Source organism: Trachemys scripta, chromosome 3 (genome assembly GCF_013100865.1).
Source record: "Trachemys scripta elegans isolate TJP31775 chromosome 3, CAS_Tse_1.0, whole genome shotgun sequence".
Taxonomy (NCBI): Eukaryota; Metazoa; Chordata; order Testudines; family Emydidae; genus Trachemys; species Trachemys scripta.
In genome coordinates this window covers 192,037,169-192,057,685 of record NC_048300.1, presented here as the reverse complement: position 1 = coordinate 192,057,685, position 20,517 = coordinate 192,037,169, and the positions used below count along the sequence as shown (strand labels likewise).

General features: G+C 45.6%; 1 protein-coding gene across 1 annotated transcript in view; it reads left to right on the top strand.

Annotated features, from left to right (window-relative positions):
* The first annotated feature begins 1,691 nt into the window (after positions 1-1,691).
* Positions 1,692-20,517, top strand: part of PKHD1 (PKHD1 ciliary IPT domain containing fibrocystin/polyductin) — a 309,667-nt gene continuing 290,841 nt past the window's right edge. The window contains exons 1-7 of the mRNA XM_034766923.1: positions 1,692-1,881; positions 4,564-4,711; positions 6,020-6,097; positions 7,764-7,908; positions 8,962-9,061; positions 15,061-15,118; positions 18,988-19,066. Of these exons, the coding sequence (XP_034622814.1) occupies positions 4,660-4,711; positions 6,020-6,097; positions 7,764-7,908; positions 8,962-9,061; positions 15,061-15,118; positions 18,988-19,066 (512 nt within the window). The 5' untranslated portion in view covers positions 1,692-1,881; positions 4,564-4,659. The remainder of the gene's footprint in view (positions 1,882-4,563; positions 4,712-6,019; positions 6,098-7,763; positions 7,909-8,961; positions 9,062-15,060; positions 15,119-18,987; positions 19,067-20,517) is intronic.

Below are 20,517 nucleotides of genomic sequence, written 5' to 3'. Positions count from 1 at the left end.
TGTTAGGAGCTGAGACGCAGGGCCCTGATTAAGGAATAACCCACATGTAGCCCGTTCTGCTATTGAGCAGTGTTGCAGAACTCTCCTGAAAACTGACCACCTGTGACTTGACCCAGAGGGGTTTGTCTCTGGATCAAGGCCTCAAGTGGAAATAGATGGCAATAGCAGGGCAGATGGATTTAAATTTGACTCTCTTTTAAAGTGACACCTGCTGTTTAAAGTAAGATTCCCTAGGAGTGCAGAAAACACCAGTTCTTCAAACGTTAGGGCTGTAGTAACCGGTGTTTAAAATCCCCTCTCCTTAACCCATTGGCCAGAAACCCCTATTACCAAGTCTCCAGGCAAGCTCCATTCAAGTTAGCCAGGAGCCCGGGGATGTGGGTAAATAAGAACACTGTACTCTAAGCCACTGTCGGGAGAGGATACTGGGCTAGATGGACCACTGGTGGGACTCGGTATGGCTGTTCTTATGTTCTTAAGCGCAAGTGAGTTGTATAGCTTCAGTCCCCTGCTGGTGGGTCATAAGAATATGGAATGAATCCAGAGCCAGGCTGCTGTCACGTGGGCAGCTCACCCAAAACAGGCAGAACATGTAGACTAGATCTTGGAGCCTCTTCTCCAAAGCCCCAGGTCTCTATTGCTTGTGGGAAAAGAGGCTCACCTGTAGGTGCAAATAGTATCAAGTCTTACGCTCATTCTTTATTTATCAAGCCACTAGGTGCAAGCTTGATTACCAACACTTGAGCAGTTCTGATTTCATCCAGCAGAAGGCACTGGTGAAGAATACAGGCCAGCCAGTGCCTCATTGTGCTAGGGGATGCAAGGAATAGCACCCGGTGTACACACATCGATTGTACATGGGATTTAACACGTCTGTAGCTAGCTTTCACCCATCCTAGAAGCTGGGATTTTAAGGCTATTTGGGTGAGGATCCTGGGACTGATAATTTAAACAAAAATATTTATGAGAGAGACATTTGAAATAAAAAAAACTCATTTTTAAGGCAGATCTTTGGAATGATAGTAAAACATGGGGCTGTTCATGCTTGAGAGACTCCCATTGAAGTGTGACCAATAGAGCTGAATAAAATCTTGTGGTGTCAGCTCAGAGGTTTGTGTGCATCTCTTTCTGATTTTTACTTTGGGTGGGTAATGTTGCACCAGGAGCCCAAAATGTCAGAGTGAATCTTGGTGAAAACTTCTATGACCACACCTGGTTTTGTATGGAAGTCCCAGGAAGCCACCAAATTTCACCGGACACCATGAACATAACCCCAGCCTCGCTTGAAACTTGGCTAAAATTCTTGGCAAGCTCAGAGATGCTTTGTGAAACTATGGCAAATTTGGACTGTAGTTTGCCAGAAAACCCCAAACTCCTTGGGTTGCGGGTTTTGTTATGAAAGTTACTTCCAACTCTGCTGACTGGTGTTTTGGGGAACATTGATGTGTTGCTTATTTTTCATATGGAAGCAATGGGAAGAAAAAAAATACAAAATTGATTGATTTGAAAATGTGCTTGTTTTCATTGCACATACAAAATCCTATTTCAAGAGGAGAAAAATTCCAAGTTGCTTTCCCCATGGTCATTAACAAAAGACTCGGAGCAAAGTGGTTAATAGCATAAGGAGCTTAGGTTAATTATTAAACTTGCCCTAGGGATAGCTCTGAGCTTTTAAACCTGCACACAAACTAGTCTGGTAAGATTCAGTTACCTGCAGAGCAATTGGAGTTAGTGCTTAGAACACCCTTGTCCCAGAACAGCAACAAAATCGAACCAAGCTGTCAGGTTCCAAAGGGATGAAACCACAAAAGTTATTCTGAAACCAGAGGTAGCTGTGTGCATCTCTCATCTGAGCAATGGAAGAAAAGCACATAGGAAAAGGTAAGCAGTATCGTCTTTTTTTTTTTTTTTGGTGTGTCTTTATGTGTGTAGCTTCAAATGCAAGGTCACTGTGAGTACAGGTTGTAGAATCTGGCCAGTCGTGATTGCAGTTGCATTGAGACCTGTAAGGAGGAGCCATCAACCACTGATTGCATTGCAAAGTGGCAGAGCTCATACCACAAAAGATAGAAGCAAACTAGTTTGTGGATGTCTTCCATTACTATAGTGTCCACATATGAATAGCTAATCTCTATCAGAACCTGGAAGCAGGAGGAGCAGAGGGAAGGGAATCCATATTACTGAACATTTGTCAACTTAGGTTGAGAGAACCTGGCTGTTTTCTCTTTCTGTTGTTTACCTACCAGGGCCGGCTACAAAACTTATGCTTTTTAGCCACTGCTCTGCCACAGACTCACCGTGGGACATTGTACTAAGTCACTTACCTCCAGAGGGGCTGGAACAATTTGTATAGTGAAGGTGCTGAGAGCCATTAAACTAAACTGTAAACCCTGTGTATGATGGAAACCACTTCAAGCTGGGGGTGCCCCCTGCAGCCCTGGTTCCAGCCCTATGCTTACTTCTCTGTGAGATCTGTAAAAGAGAGGCTACAATACGTATCTGCTTCAAGCAGGGATGTTGGGAGACCCAATGAATTAACTGAAGTGTGTGCAGCGTGTGGAGACCTTTGGATGAAGTGCCCTGTAAGCTATTAATGGCCGGGCATGGCTGCCGGATTGAAAGGGGGATGTCATTCAAACAATCCACTCTGTTGATCTCAATAGGAGCAGCGGCAGGCTTAAAGTTTACAAGGTGTCTGTCATGGTTCCAGGTCTAACCACAGCTCTGTCCCGTTTGTAGTCTTTCTGAGTGCCCTCCCCTCAGGTGTCAGCCTTTTGCCTTTCCCTAGCTTGGAGTGAAATCCCACAGTTCTCCCACTCCTAGAGCGGGTCCTAGGCTACCGTATCCTATGTATCTACTGTGCTCAGGGCTTAATTTGTGCCAGGGTAGAGGCCCGGCACCTCAAGGCTTGGCAAGTCATAGCCATGGCACCGCTGGGCTTACTGCATCAGTTAGGAATGTAAAAAAATTGCTTGACCCCCAGCACCTCTTTCATTACAAATTAAACACTGACTGTGCTTACCTGGCCGGTCCGACCTGCGGTTCTTCCCTTTGGCAGTCTGTGACCAGTGGTGCGTACGGTCACCCGGTAGATGTCTGTGTTGTTTGTTTTGCAGTAGGAACAAAGAGTACAGAGGGAAAAAAAAGATTCTCGAACAACAGTCTACACACATGCCTATCTTGAGAGCCTTGCAAATCCGCAGATATCCGTGAACCATTTTTGCGGATCATGGATCGGCTGCAGATACAAATTTTGGGTAAAAAAATAGATAAATTGATGGAGGATACGTCCATCAATGGCTATTAGCCAGGATGGGCAGGGATGGTGTCCCTAGTCTCTGTTTGCCAGAAGCCGGGATTGGATGACAGGGGATGGATCACTTGATGATTACCTGTTCTGTTTATTCCCTCAGGGGCACCTGGCCACTGTTGGAAGACAGGATACTGGGCTAGATGGACCTTTGGTCTGGCCCAGTATGGCCGTTCTTATGTTCTTATCCGCCCAGGGCTCTACCTATACAGGCTTACCATCCCCCAAGGGTAACGTAGGCAGCCCTAACTCCTTCATATGTTCCCAGCATGTGTCTGTGTCCCAGCCTGGTTCCCTCGAACAACGCCCACTCTCCTGAAAGAGTGTTCCTTTCTAAACCTGCCCCAGGTATTCTGCTCTCCTGGGTTCTAGTCTTGGTTCTGCCACTGACAAGCCACTTTACCTCCCCATATCTATTTTCCCTCCCACTGTCTGTCCATCTTGTCTATTTAGATTTTAAATTCCTTGGGGCCGGGGCTGTCTGTACAAAGGGCCCTAATTTTGGTTGGGACCTCCAGACGCTACCATAATAATCATCGTAAATTACACCTTCCTGCTAGCTCTAGTCCCCCCCTTCCTGTTTCCTCGATTTGTGAGTTGCACCAGAGTTGAGACCCGATAGATTTTCTAAGACTCTGAGCCTTCTCTGATTGTTCCCCCCTGCAGTAATTTCCCCATTTTATAGTTAGGGAAACTCGGGTAGGTCATACTTCAGCCACCAACCTTGTGCAAGGGGTAGCATATAGCTGCAGCACTCCTTGAGCAGCCAAGCAGAAGAAGTGAACCTCAGAGCCCTTTGTTAGCTTTGCTGGGTGTTCTGCAGTGCCAGCTGATGATCTGACCCTGGACACCTTCACTAGGAGGTGAATTACAGACACTTTTTGCACAGAGTCTGAAGAGCCAGAAGAGTTTAGCGTAGCCCTTCCGAGGGAATGGTGCACCTAACTCCCTTAAGCACTCTCGACAATCTCTCGCTTGGTGCCAAGTAGGGCTTGGGAAAACTTGGCGCGGGGTGCGGAGCACTTGAAAATCTGGCTCTTGGAGTGGATGAGGCTTCATGTGCTGTTATCAGCCCCATGTGTGTTTAAACCTTTACTAGTGAATGAGATGAAATTAATTTCTCGACGAGGCGCTTTTGGATTTCAGGAAACAGCCCTTCCTACCTGGCAGAACAATGACTCAGAGCACCATGGCCTGCCTTGAAGGCTTGTCATGTGAATAAGGAATATAGAGAGAGGTTTTTAATGTTACAGGGAAAGAGTGCGGGTACTAAAGCCACATGCTAGACCTGTGAAGATGTGAGCGATCTCAGGGAAAATCTCCTGTGCAGTTGAAGTCCAGGACCAGAGATGAACACTTTGATACCGTCCTTTTTGAACGTGGAGCTGCTGCTCTTTGCAGGTGAGTGCTAGAAGGCAATGGCTCTCAAACAATTATCTATGGGGCCAGCAGGACAAAGGAACGAATGCCACTGGGAAGGCAGTGAGATTGTTGGTAGTCTGGGAGAAACTTTGCAAGGGGCTCTGCCTTTGTAGGGGGCTTATGAAGTGGTTTGCGGAAAGGACGAAGTTGGATGCCATAGGGCGTTGGCAGTAACATGCAGCATTTCATGCAGTATGGTCGCTAGTATACAGAATGTGCCACTTTGCTGGTCCATGGTTGGGTCTGTAATAACAGTGTATAGAGACCACTGGCAATGTCCAGTGCAATATTTCACCTACCTGATACTCCAATGCTGGGACAAATGGCAGTGATTTTTTTTTCACTGCAGTAAACGACTATCTCATCTAGGTTGTTGGTTCAAATTTAACTCAGGCCAGTAGTGGACAAAAGTTTTTGTCATCTGATGGTTTTGTCTGATGATTTTGGTGAAACATATTTGGATCCCAGTCTAGTTCCTAGTGGAAAAATGTCCATATCTCACACACCATTATCATAACTACTGCTCTTGTTGATAGCCTCAGCAGAGGTCCTCTGTTGGAATGGGAACTGCAATGTTCTCCCATTCATAGGTGGTCCCATAAGGTCATTCACTGGCAAGGGAAGCTTGCTCCGTTGCTGTCTTTGCTGTGAATAACTAAGGGACGTCATTCTCAGTTTCTAGCCTCTGCTACGTTTGCTAAATCCACCTAAACACAAGTCAGAATCTCTGAATGGTGTGGAACACAGCTCCTTCATCTGGCTGTCCCACTTGGCAAGGAGCTCTTTGTATCTGCTCTCAGGGGCTCTATATAGTTTTCCAATAAAATGTTCCATGGCTTAACTAGAGTGGGTTATCACCAATTCCTCTGCAGAACAGAACACTCTACAAGTGTAGCAAAGCTGGGGCAACACAGTGACTGCAGTCAGGCTTGTAAGCTCAGCATAGCAAGGCCTAGATATCTGTCTCATTTTCAAAAGGGACTTAAGCACCTAGGAGCTTATGTCTCATTGGACTTTATATGTCCACCCATTTGTATTCATTCTATATACATGTGTGTGTACATGTTATGTATTTCTAATCTATTTTAGTTCCTCCAGTTGTGCTGTTTGGGATTTGTTTATTTAGGGAAGATAATATACTTTGTGTCGGAATATGTTGATAGTAAACCACCTGTGCAGAAATGTGTCTCAAGCATTGCTAATGCCATTGTAAAGATGCATGCTGCACACGACTGATTCTGCTGCCGTATTACATTTCATCCTGAAGTATCTGGGTTATTTTTGCAGTGGCATCTGCAAAGTTATTCACTGAACCCCAGGAGGGCAGCCTTGCTGGAGGAACATGGATCACCCTGACATTGGATGGTAAGTTTGAGGAGGCTGCTAGTAATTGGTGGAAATCGTTGGATAAAATGGGGCACTTGGAAGAATGACCAGAGGTCAGCTGTGTTTTGAAACACAAAACTGTAACAGGGTTCAAAAAAGAATTAGATACGTTCATCGAGGATAAGTCCATCAATGGCTGTTAGCCAAGATGGGCAGGGATGGTGTCCCTAGCTTCTGTTTGCCAGAAGCTGGGAATGGGTGACAGGGGATGGATCACTTGATTATTACCTGTTCTGTTCATTCCCTCTGGGGCACCTGGCACTGGCCACTGTCAGAAGACCGGATACTGGGCTACACGGACCTTTGGTCTGACCCAGTATGGCTGTTCTTATATTCTTAATTTGTCATTCTGGTATTGGCAACCATAAATGTAAAACAAAACAAAACTAAACAAACCCCACACAACAACACAGCAGTCAGGTACTCCAAAATCATGAGATTGGGTTGAAAAATCATTAGATTTTTTAAAAAATAATCAATGCTGGGTTCTTTTTATTTGCCTTCTGGATTTTGAGCATTTAGGGTGCACTTCAGTAACACTGACATGCTTTTCTCTGAAATCATAAGAGCTAGAAATGTACTCCTTTTTTAAATGAAAGCTGAGATTTTCATATAGTCACATGACTCCACTAGCCGAGGCTTTAAGAAAACCATCACTTGTATTGTGAGACTTGTGATAAAATCACAAGAGTTGCCAACGTTGTCAGTCACATAGGCCATAATTGTCAAACTTGCTTGCCCCAAATTATCCATATAAATAATGCTACCTAGCTTTTATATAGCACCTTTCATCAGTAGATCTGAGAGCACTTTACAGAGGAGGTCAGGATCATTATCCCCATTTTTACAGATGGGGGAAACTGAGGCACAGATCAGGCAGAATGACTTGCCCAAGGTCACCCAGCAGGCCAGTGGCAGAAGCAGGAATAGAACCAGGTGTCCTGAGTCCCAGTCCAGTGCTCCGTTCTTTAGGTCATAAATAAATGACCTGATTTTCAGAGGTGCTGAGCACTGACTTCAGAAGGAGTTGCAGTTCCTCAGCATCTTTTGAGCATTTTTGAGGTTTTTAAAGTCAGGCTTGACAAACATCCTAAAGCTGGCTGGGATGATTTAGTTGGGAATTGGTCCTGCTTTGAGCAGGGGGTTGGACTAGATGACCTCCTGAGGTCCCTTCCAACCCTGATATTCTATGATTCTATGATGATTCTATGATCTTTGAAAGATCAGGCCATTTGTGCGTGCCTAAATACGAATTTTGGTGCCTGCCATTGGTGCCCAAGTTTGAACATTTTGGCTTAGTCATGTATAACTGGGCAAAATATGTAGAAAGGGGGTATAAAATGCCACAGTGCCAGGTAGTAGAGTATCAGGCCCAGTGCAAGCAGAATGCTCTATAACAGAATGTATATGGGAGAGATTGCCTGGTAAGTATTTAAAAGCAGTTCACCCCAAAGAGTAGGAAGATGAACCATGTTTTAATATGAAAGACAACGCCCCACACTTGGTTTTAAAATCCTTGATTAGGGGCTGGCACTGCTGTTGCTAGACACAATCTGAATTGCACCCTGTAAATGTTTTAATATGTTGTTGTCATGACTACTAAAGGATCCTGCACTTACGAAATGTTTGTTGATGGATTGCTTAGGTCTGACATCTCCCCAGTTACAGTTCATGTACTCCACCAATGGGTCTTTGCTGGAAGTGTCCCTAGTGAATCCCATTCTGCCTCCAGTACGGTGTGATGTCCATCCTGTATATTTCGATGTATCCATCATCAGATGCAAAACGAGGTACAGCACTCTATTAAAGGGGTTCAGAAAGGACTTTCTAGGCAGAAGATGCTGTAGGAAACCATGTGAGGACGTTTTCTTGTTGTTTTCTGAATGCGTGCGAGCTTCAATGACTATTTGAACCAGTAGCATAAAAGACCTACCAGGATCTAATGGCTGGAAAGGTAGAAAAATTCAAACTGGAAATAAGGCACAGATTTTCAATAGTGAGGGTAATTGACCAGTGATCCAACTCACCAAAGGGCGTGGTAAATTCATCATCTGGGATCTCTATATCAAGACCAGATGCCTTTCTAAGGGAGATGATTTTGCTCACCCGCAAGTTACTGGGCTCAATAGCATTCATATGTAGTGGGAAGAATAAATCTTCCATTGTAAGAATCATGAGGGGTGGGGGAGGAATTCTCAGGCCTGTGTTCTGCAGCAGGTCAGATTAGATGACTCTAAAGGTTCCCTTCTGGTCCTAAAAGCTCTTAATCCAAGTGAAAGACTCACTATCCCCACCCCTAGGCCCGGCAGGATTAGGCCAAGCTTTGAGAGTCTTTTGAAAATTGGGGAGTATGCTCTCTACAGCTAGCAAGAGCAATACTTCTTAAAGGGGCACTCATGGATTTTGAGCCACACATGTAGGGTTTTTGTTGAAATCCAACCCAGGTGGCTAGAGGTGGTCCTTCTAGGTTAAATTTGGGGCATACTGGCTGGCGATGAAAAACTTCCACAGCTGCTGCCCATGCTATACCTGCTATAATGTCCTTTGCCAGGCTGTTATACTGGTTGGTGAGTCCTCTTCTGGCGAGCGGTGCCCCTTGCCTGGGGTCATGGCACAGCGTCCCCCTCTGACTCTGTTATTGTCCCTGCCTCCACATCCCTGTTCTGCACTTGTTCATTTGTGTCAACCTCAGTGTTTTTTGCCTTCTCCCCTCTTCTAAGGAGGAGACAAATTAGATTAAAGAGATTACAGAGATTAAAGTCAATGGAGCTACATGGATTTACACCCGCAGAGGATCTGGCCCGTTTTACTTTAAAACACATGAGTTGTTGTTTCCTTTGAAGGTCCTCGCAGCAGGAGGGGCTGTACCAGCTGGAGGTGATTGCCAATGGGCAGGTGATAAGCAACCTGGGTGGGATGCCTTGTGACAACTGCACTTTCAAGGTAAACTCCAAGGAGGGATGGGAGGAAATGGCTAAAGATAATCCAAAGGGGGTTGCAACTCAGGGTAGCCGGCTGAGCAGAAGAGAACTTTGATTGACTGTTGGGGCGGGGGGAAATTCGGAAAGTGCTATCTCCTAGGTTGGGAAGAGGTGGCTGCGCTATTGCTTGAATCATTTAAAATTAGCCCTGACAAAGTGCTTGGGGATGAGGAATAATCTAGCACTGGTTCCCAAGTAGGGTGACCCGATGTCCCGATTTTATAGGCACAGTCCCGGTATTTAGGGTTTTGTCTTATATAGACGCCTATTACTTTCCCCCGCCACTCCCATCCCAATTTTTCAAGCTTGCTATCTGGTCATCTTATTCCCAGAGGATAGATTAGATGACCCAGGAGATCTTTGTCTGTGATTATGTGACAATATGGGTCATAATCACCCTCTTTTTGCATTTTTAAGGCATGCAATGGCAAAATGCTATTATGAATATTATTACATTGGTGTCTAGATGCCTGATAGTGCTAGGCCCTGTGCAAACACATAGTAGGAGAGTGTCTCTGTCCAACAGTCTATAGTTTAAATAAAGAAATAGTGAGAGGGGGAATAGAGGCACAGAGAGATGAAGGGACTTGTCCAAGGTCCCACAGCAGGTCACTGGTAGAGCCAGGAATAGTCTCCTGAGTTTTAGTCCAGATCCTTATCGACTGGACTATACTGCTTCCAATTGTGCCTGTTCAGAAGGGTGCTCTGTAGCCCGATCCATAGATTATGTATTAATTATATTGATTACTTAAGAATTCCCAGTTATCACTTTGAAGGTTGACTGGTTCTTGTCCCCAGATCAGGCCCAGTGTTGTTAAAATAATTGTACAGTTGGGAGCCCCGATGTGCCCAGTTGTAACACTCACACCACAGGAAGTTTTCTATATTTACAAAAATGTATTAATACATTTAGCAAAGTCACAAACACTCCAGCTCAGTAAAGTAGGTAGAGATACTACAGAATGTATACTTGAACATCCATATATTCTCACCATCCCTTGAAGAACAACCTGAAATGGTAGCCATTATCTCCCTCATCACCCATCAGATTCCTCCTGACTGCCAGTGGCTATCGTTCGGGCACCTCCCAAGGGCTACATCTCTCCTTCCGACTGCCCACAGGCTGGACTACAACTTTTATGATGTGAGGGTTTTCCCCCCTCTTCCTTATTTGTATTTCCTCATCCTACTCATGTTGAGGTGTCCTTAGAATATTAATGTTCTCAACTGATCATATACGTCAATTCATTGCTATGGTACTCTTGTGGTTAGACATTTATAGATGTTCTATCCAGAAGCTGATGTTAGCTCATGTTCCTGTGGTGGGCTGATGTCATTATGGAGAAAATTCTCCCCTACACACACTACTTCTAGTTCCCTTCAAGGCTTGTACAGCTCCTAAGCAAATGTCTTAGAGGGTACAGGCTTGTAGGTTCCTTGCATTATTGCTAAACATAATAAATGTACAATTGAAGGCAAGACATTGAATATAATAAAGGGAAGCTAGCCCTATGGGCTATGGCACGAAGCCCATGATAACCCAAGAGCTCTGTATACCAAAACCATGGGTTCATCAGGGAAGGGGTGGAGTCAGCCACTGCTGCCCCCATCCAGATATTTCTGAACTTTGTCACTCTGAAATTCTATGGGAAATCTTGAGATCAGCTCTGCCTTCAAGGTTTCCAGTTCTTTGTGAGCTTTGGCCTTGTTGGGAGTGTTACCTGGGGTCTCCTAATGCCAAAGCTCTTGGTAACTTTACTGTCCGCAAGGCGATATCAGGAAATAAACCAAGGGAGATGCAGCACCTCTGTCTGCTATAGGGCTGGCATAAATCACACAAAATCAAATGCTTTTACTTAAAGCCTTCACTTTATTAGTCTCCAGCACTTTTACAAGAATGGCGTTACTCAGTCTCTGCTTTATTTAGTCTTGAGAGCATACAAACACAATAGGTTATAGATCACTCCCCAAAATAGTTACCCATGGTCTGGAGGGGTCTCGAGTGGTCAAATGAGAAGGTTCAAGTAGCCAGCTACCTGCCTGTCGCTGGGGATTCCAAGAGATATCCGAAAGGTCAAATACAAATTCCTCAGACCTGTCAACCCCTTTTGTGTTAGTGACTGTTACAATTACATCAACAACGTGTCAGTCAAAGAAAAACCATTAAGCAAGCACTTTTTAAGCTGTTAGTTATACAGATGTGTTTTTGCAGAGTCTGCAGTCTCATGGGCCCTGACCCACGCACACCAGAAGTCAAATATGGATAGACTTTGTGTTTTTCACAGACCCTTACCTCAGCCTATCAGAGAGGACATAGAATCAGATTCAGTCCTCATGATCGCTGTCCCCCCTTCTCTCCCAGCTTTGCCTTGGTGACGCTAAGGCTGGTACAAAGGCTACTTTTGGCATTACACAAAATAATTAATATTCCATCCCAATAACTGGCTGTGGCTTGAGCACCTGGCTGGTTGCTAAAATTGCCCCTCTCCAGCAGAACTTTTCCTGGTGTGTTTCCGCTTGTGGGTGAAGCCAGGACATGCAGAAGAAGATGCGTTATGCTGTGTTTTGTCTTTCCAATGCAGCAATGGAGGCACTGGTAAGAGCAGAAGAAGGCTGAGTTCTCTTTCCACCTCTACCTGCGAATTACTGTGGCAGCTTGCCAGAGTCATTTACCTTCTCAGTTCCCCATTTGTAAAATAAGGATGATTCCACTTGGCTCCTTTTTTTAAAACTCTCAATTCTGCTCCGACTAATGTCAATGAAAAAAGCACCAGTGACTCAGATGGGTGCAGGATCAGGATTTATAAGAGCAGTGTATTATTTAGTAGTATTATTCTAGGGTAATAGAGATCACTTAACCCTTGCAGAGAGGACCCTCAGCCATAGCTGTTTGCTAGAGAACAAGCCCCTTTGTGCCCGTCAGTCCTGTCTAGCTCTTTTCCAGGCGTGAGCGGGAGAGCCCGACGTTTTCAGCAAATTGCACATTAAAACATACAAGTCGTTGGGCAGTTCAGCTAGCTTAGAGAGCTGATGAAAAATCACCAGGGGATGCTGTTAATGAGACACATTCCAAGCTAAATAAAACACAATGTGTCTCTTTGTTTTGGGACTGGAAACCTGTGAGCCATGAATATTAAAAAATTAATTTGGCCTCTCCAGTAGACTGCAAAACCCGCTGCAGGCAGTGACAAGTCTGAACTGCTCACAGAAGGTTTTCCTATCCGTTGGTAGCTGTTGCCTCACTGTTCTAATCTGCTCCTTGTTCCAGCCAGTCTGGCTGGCTGTTGGTCGGTGCTGATCTCTCTTCTTTGCGATGACCGGCGTGAAGGGAGCTTGATGCTAATGCTCATGAATTTTTTAGATTGCTATGTCTCCAGCTCAGGAGAGGCCAGAATGTATCCGAGAGTGCGATGCTATGTTGTGTCACGTGACAGCTCAGAGGGAATCAATGTTGTGAAGTCCTGGAAAGTCTGACCCTGGCTCTGCCAGGACTTAGGTTGCTCGAGGGGATACTCTGAGTGCTTGACTCCAGAATATAAGCATATGTCAGGAAGGGAGAGGGAGAGATGGCTAGGATCTGCGAGAGAGAGGAATAGTGGGCATGGGGTGGGAGAATGAGAGTGTAGGAGACCCTTACTTACTTTTTAATAGGGATAAATCCTGGTCCCATTGAAATCAATAGGAGTTTGCCATTGATGTAAATGGAATCAGGGTTTACTTTAGCCCATTAGTAATACTTGGGGCTAGATTCACATAGGTATTTAGGTGTCTAAAGATGCAGATAGGCACGTGGTATGATTTAGAAAAGTGCCTACCTCCCCCTGACAGTCAGTGTAAATCCCACTAGGCCCCGAAATTCCTTTGTGAAGCTGGCCCTTAGCTCTTACATGGTGCTTTTCATCTGGAGAGTTCAAAGTGCTTCACAAAGGGAGATCGGAATCATCCTTCCCATTTTACAGATGGGGAAAGTGAGGCACAGATGCAAAGTGATTTGGCCACAGTCAGGCAGCAGGCCATGTGCGGAACCCAGATCTCCAGCCTCTCAGTCCAGTGCCTATCCACTGCCTCCCAGGAACACAAAACTGGGCTTCTTTACCATGCTCTGACCACTGCAGCTGAAACTGCAGTGCACACGTTGTCCAGTTTTGGGATGACATAATCTCATGAAAATCCCAAATGCTGCGTGTTTCTAGGAACGCAGGAGTTGGTCCATCTAATCCATCATCCTGGCTCTTAACACTGGACAGTCCCTGAAGCCTCAGAAGAAGCCAACCTTCCGCCCCCCAATACACTTAATCCTGCAGGAGGCTGGACTAGAGGACCTCTTGAAGTTCCTTCCAGCCGTTCCTTTCTATGGTTGGAGCAGGGTAAATACCTCCCACAATACTCCGTGGATACTGGCTTGTGTAAAGCATCCAAGGATCTGGGTCCTGGAGGAGGTCACTTAAGCTATGACAGTTTATCCCAGGGGAGGAGCTGGCTCCGTATTCATTCTGCCTATGCTTGCTTTCCAACAACAGTCTAGAGAAGGAGTGAACTGGCAGGAATGCTTGAAGGGAGTGTTAACTGCATATGGGAAAACAGTTCCCAGAGCAACGGATAGGCATGCTATAAAGATCAGTAATATTCACAGAAAACAGCAGGGTTTCGAACTGAAACTCGCACCCCAGGAACCTGAGTCTAAGAGTTACGTTCAGGTAAAACAAGCGATGCCGTGTGAGCTGTAATTCCAATCAAAACTAATGCTTGGATTGCAGACGTTGGCATACAAACTGTCATCATTTATTATTTATTTATTACTTTATTATATGGAGATATCCTCTCTCCTAGAAGTGGAAGGGACCCCGAAAGGTCATCGAGCCCAGCCCCCTGCCTTCACTAGCAGGCCTGGAAATATTTGTAGAAATGATTCAGCCAGCAATTTTGAAGGAACAAAGGAATTCGGGACAATTTCAGGCTGCTCGCGGACACATGAGGAGCAGAAAGAGAGGAAAATGTCATTGACTCGGTTTTTTGCTAGGAATGATTGGTTCAGCTCTGTGCCACGGTACCCGTGGTCAACTGGGCAATGCACAGAGGAAATATGTAGGACTGTACCCTAGTGGGGAGACACTGTAGTGACACCTTCCTGCATGCAATGACACTGCTCAAGAGGCAGAGACATAGGACTTAAGGAGCACCAAGGGAAAGGACTAGGGCTAGGAATGCTCTCCACCCCAGAGGGGCTGTGTCTGCGATCTCCACTCCGTGCACACAAGGTAGTGGTGGAGGGTTTGCATGGGAGTGGGAAAGCAGGTTACTTTTCTTAGATAGGAGCAGCAAATGCTTCTTGCCGAGCACACTCCTCTCAGGAACCCTGAACGCATTTGACCCTATGGACGCATCCTCCCTCACTCCCCCACTGCTCTGCCCATATAGGGGCTTCCTCATCTCAGATTAGTTCCCAGAGTTATAATCTGGTCCTTAGTTTCCAATTTCTGCAATGATCAGGTTATGTTTTGGAGCATGAGATCATATTGCCCTTCTCTCCTGCAGGTCAAATTAGACCCTGGGTGACCCCTGTATAGACGGTTGCCTTCAGTGAGGATGCACCAGTGTAACTGATTAGTAACTTAATAACGGTTTTGTTTGTGAGGCAGAAGATGGAGAAGAATGCAGCTCTCTTTTCTCTTCGCTGTGCTGGTTCTGCAGAGCTAGCAGGAGTAACCAGCAGTAGAAACCTATTGTCATCACTCAAATCAGCAGATCTGACTCTGAGAACACATGGGGAGCAAATTTGCTGATAAGAAGGGGGCAGTTTTACATAGTCACTCATCAGAGTAGAAATGCACTTTAAAGCCAAGCCCCAAAATAAGTGTGTCTGAAATGCGGGTTGCCAGCTGTGTTGCGAATGAGGCATAATCGGATCTTGTAGGGCTGCTGTGGAAGCTTGTTTGTTTAACAACAAAATTCTTCTTGCAGTTTTCTATTGCACAGACACCTGTGGTTTACCAAATTAATCCACCATCTGGAGTCCCAGGTAAGGGATCTTCCTTTAAAATGGAGACATCTTTGATGTTACATATTTTCATCTTCCTTGTGCAAGGGCTGTCGTTTTAGCTGATACACTGGGGATTAAATTAGACGCCTATAGAGCTGAAAGCGTGAGCCACTATAGCTTGAGCTATGAAGTCAAGGCTCTATAGTTAGTAAGACTCATATCCTCTGGATCAGACACAGTGGGAGCTGCGGGGGGTGGCGCCTGGGGGTGCAAAGGCAGGGCACACTGCACAGAGCCGCCTGGCCAACCATACGCCTAGAGGCCACAGGGACCTGGTGGCCGCTTCCTCAGAGCCGCGGTAAATGCCACTGGGACCCTCCCCACACGCCCCAACCCCTTGGCCCAGCCTGGAGCCCCCTCCTGCACCCCAAACTCCTTATTGCCTTATCTCCAGCCCCACCCCAGAGCCCAAACCCCACCTGCACACCAAACCCCTCAGCCCTGGCCCCACCCCAGAGCCTGCACCCCCAGCCAGAGCCCGCCCTCCGTCCCTCCCTCCCTCCCCAACCTCCTACCCCAGCCCGGTGACAGTGAGTGAGGGTGGGGAAGAGCGAGCAACGGAGGGAAGGGGGATGGAGCAAGCAGGGGCAAGGCCTTGGAGGAGGGGCAGGGCATGGAGTCAATTTTTTATTTCAGAAGGTGGAGAAAGCTACTAGGTGGGAGGCTGTTCTAGATTTGATTTTGACAAATAGGGAGGAACTGGTTGAGAATTTGAAAGTGGAAGGCGACTTGGGTGAAAGTGATCATGAAATGGTCGAGTTCATGATTCTAAGGAATGGTAGGAGGGAGAACAGCACAATAAAGACAATCGATTTCAAGAAGTCAGACTTTAGCAAACTCAGGGAGTTGGTAGGTAAAATCCCATGGGAAGCTAAGGGGAAAAACAATTGGAGAGAGTTGGCAGTTTTTCAAAGAAACATTATTAAAGGCACAAGAGCAAACTATCCCGCTGCGTAGGAAAGAGAGGAAGTATGGCAAGAGACCACCCTGGCTGAACCAGGAGATCTTCAATGATCTGAGCCTCAAAAAAGAGTCTTACAAAAAGTGGAAACTCGGTCAAATTACAAAGGATGGATATAAACAAATAACACAAGTATGTAGGGACAAAATTAGAAAGCCCAAGGCACAAAATGAGATCAAACTAGCTAGGGACATAAAGGGTAACAAGAAAACATTCTACAAACACATTAGAAGCAAGAGGAAGACCAAGGACAGGGTAGGCCCGTTACTCAATGAGGGGGGAAAGACAATAACAGAAAATGTGGAAATGGCAGAGGTGCTTAATGACTTCTTTGTTTCGGTTTTCACCAAGAAGGTTGGTGGCGATTGGACGTCTAACATAGTGAATGCCAGTGAAAATGAGGTAGAATCAGAGTCTAAAATAGGGAAAGAACAAGTCCAAAATTACTTAGACAAGTTAGGTGTCTTAAAATTACCAGGGTCTGATGAAATGCATCCTGGAATACTCAAGGAGCTGTCTGAGGAGATATCTGAGCCATTAGCAATTATCTTTGAGAAGTCATGGGAGACGGGAGAGATTCCAGAAGACTGGAAAAGGGCAAATATAGTGCCCATCTCTAAAAAGGGAAATAAGGACAACCTGCACTGCCTCAAGTCTATTTACTCCAGTGTGTGAACCCTGCACTGCCTCCACTCCCATCTTTTTTATAGAATAAGTTCCTGCTGAGAACACCAGAAGCCTGCTCTTAGAATCATAGAAGATTAGGGTTGGAAAAGACCTCAGGACAGTGGCGTAGCCAGGGTTGCTGCCGAGGAGGAGTGGTGGAGAAAAAAGGCGCATGTCCTTCGGCGGCATTTCGGCAGCCCTGCGCATGCGCCGAAATGCCACCGAAAGACAGAGCGGCGCATGTGCAGGCCGCCAAAATTATTCTTATTTCAGCGGCCCTGAGCATGCACCTCTCCGTCTTTTGGCGGCATTTCGGTAGCCCTGCGCATGCGCCGAAATGCCGCCGAAAGACAGAGCGGCGCATGCGCAGGACCGCCGAAAGACGGAGTGGTGCTGGAAAAGGCGCCACTTGGGGAATTCTGGGCTCGGGGGAGCAGGCGCTCCCCCTGCCCCCCCCCCCACTGCCTCAGGAGATCATCTAGTCTAACACCCTGCTCAAAGCAGGAATTGCTCTTCAGCAATTTCTTTCCACTCAATTCCACCCGCTTCATTGGAAAGTCCTTGAAGTTACCAATCAAAAGCCAGGGGAGAAGTGGAGTAAATGTTGTTAGGGTCACATTGATACAAGAAGTTAACAATCCTGTCCTCTTGCAGTTTATGTCTATTGCAAAGTTAAACAGCCTGCTAGTCCCCAAGGAACAAAAGCCAGATTCTGACCCCTTGAGCTGGCCCTGTCCTTTGCAGAAGTTCAGGGCTTTGATGAATCACACTTCACCAATGCATGATGCAAAATGTACTTACTTGGCCCAGGCCTACTGGCACTGACCTCAGTGAGGCAACGGGGAGGCAGTGTTGTCTCATTCAGAGCGGAGGACTGACCATCAAGACTCCTGGGTTCTATTTGCGGCTCTTCCACTGACTTCCTGTGTGGCCTTGTGCAGATCATTTAGGGACAGATTTTTAAAAGTGTTTAGATGGCCAAAGATGCACAAAGGAGCCTACTGGGATTTTCAAAAGTGTCTAGTGCCTAAATCCCATTGATTTAAATTAGAGTTAAACACCCAGACCCAGATCCTCAAAGGCTCTTAGACTTGTAACTTCCACTGAAATCATCAGATGTTCAGAACCTAAATACCTTTGAGGATCTGGGACTTGGACACTTGAAAATCCCACTTGGTGCCTAAATTCCTTTAAAAATCTGTCCCTCTCTGTGCCTCTGTTCAATCACTTGTGAAATGGGGATAACCATGTTTTCCAGCTCATAATTCCCATGCGTGGTGGTAGATTCTGATCTGAGTTGCACCCGTGTCAAAGTGAAATGTGCCCACTGAAATCAATGGTGTTAATCTGGAGTTAGGGGCAAAGAGAGCAGATTTTGACCCACTGACTTTTGTTGTGGTTTTTACCTATTCAGTCTCAGTACTGCATTGACCGCCCCAATTCAGTGGAGTGCTAAAGAACATGCCTAATTTTAATCATGCAGATAATCTAATGGAAATTCACATGCCTAAAGGGAAGCAGGGGTTAAATGCTTTCCTGAATAATGATGGGGCTACTCATTAGCTCAAAGTTAAGCAAGTGCTCAGCTGATTCTTGTCTGTAATTAACATAAAAGCACAATCTCAGGTCTCCAAAATAAAAAAAAAAAATGTCCAGAAGATGCTGTTTGGCTAACTGAAGTGACTCAGCAGAAAAGCTGGTCAGGTAATTATATACTTTGTTTTAAACCAATGAAAAATTTAGAGGAACATGGCTTTTTATTTCATTTTGTCAAAAATGGTTGATGTCTGTTGGAAAAACAAGAAATCGAATTTCTCAGTTTAAAACCAAAAACGAGTTTTCAGTTAAGTGAGTGAAATAGCTGACTCCTGTGGACGGTCAATGGGAGCTAGGTGCCTGCCGGCTTAAGGACTTTTGTAGATCCTACGAGGCACCTGTATTGTTTCCTTCCGCTCCCCTGTCTTGATCCATCTGCTGTCTCTTGTCTTTTAGATTGTAAGCTCTTGGGGCAGGGACTGTCTTTTTGTTCTATGTTTGTACAGTGCCTAGCACAATGGGCCACGACTGGGACTTCTAGGCACTCTGGTAATACAAATAATAATTATTAAATACCCCTTAGTAAATCTGGCCCTTAACCCCTACTTTGCTAGCTGCCTTACTCCACAAACATTAGCATACTGCTTTAAAAATAATCCCTTCATTTTCTTTCTCATTTAAACAGGAAACGTAATACAAGTCTGCGGGCAGATCATTGCTGGAAGATACGAAACCATTGACTTCAATGTTGACTATATTGATGGGTAATTACATATATTAACATTCTGGCTCTGTCCATGTGATTGTTTTTTTTTTTTTTTTTTTGGCATTTCTTTCTTCGACCAGCCTCCTTGACAGCAATAAATTGCAACCAGTTGGCACGGAACTGCCGGTTTCCTCTTGTTGTGGTTTATTGCAGCTCACGAGTTGGGCTCCAGCAAACTTCGTTAATCTAATTGCAACTGGTCCATTAAGCTAGTCCGTTTATTGAGCGGCAGCACAGTCAATTGTGGCTCAGTGTGAATTGTACTGTAATTGCATCGGGTTGTTGGAGGTTTTATTTTGGTTAACAGATTAAAACAAACTAATTTCAAATGTAGGAAACTACAAGTTAATAAATGTTCTGTTCCAATTGCATTTTTAGAAATTCTATTAGCTTGGTTGGGGAGAGTAATTTTCATGGCAAATGGAAAGTTAAAGCAGAGCTCTGAAGAAACAGTGGGCCAAATCCTCAAAGGTCTTTAGACTCCTAGCTTCCATTGACATCTCTGGCAGATAGATGCCTAAATACCCTTGAGGATCTGGGCTGTGTGCCTTACTCTCCATTGCCTTGAGCTTCATAGAATCACTTGCACTTCCACAGACTTGATTTTCCATTGCCCTGTTGCTTACTTGGTCATTCACAACAGGGTCAGGTGGGTGTAAAATGCCACCATTCTGAATTCGCATTGGTGTAAATGGTCACACAAGATGGAGGGTAACAGAGGCCCAGTGAGTTCAAAATGGGTATAAAATGCTACCACTAGGATAAGTGACTGGAGGATTCTGAACTGGTACGTGTAGGCACGGTTGTGCAAGGCTGTGGAGAATCAGGGCCCAGAGGGTCTACAGTTACTTTAAGGTATTTGTTATTGCAATAATTTATGTGAAGAGAAGGGTAATCAAACCTCATGCTTCAAGAATTTAACTGATCGGCCTAGGGGTCAGGAAGAAATATTCTCCCATTGCAGGTTTGCCATGGGTGTTTTATTCACCAGTCTCTGAAGCATGAGACATTCGCTGCAGGGGAGGCAGCATTCTGATGGGTTGCAGGTCTGATACAGCATGGTAAATTCTCCGATTAGGGAACTAAATCTTCAGACGGTATAAATCATAAGTAAGGCTGGGATTTAATCATGGGTATTTTTAGTAAAAGTCATGGACAGGTCACGGGCCAGAAACAAAAAATCACAGCCCGTGACCTGTCCATGACTTATACCATAAATACCCCTGATTGAATCTTAGGAGGGGGTGCTGGTGGGGGGAGCCCCACGTGGAGGGGCAGTGACTGCTCTGGCCACTGCTACGGGGGGAGCCTCAGGGGGACCAGCAGCTGCTCTGGCCACCATCAGGGTGGGGGGAGTCCCGGGGGGCCAGCGGCAGCTCCGGCCACCCCCAGGACCGTTGCAAAGGCAGTCCCCAGCCGCCCGGGGCCGCCTGAGCAGCGGCTAGTGTG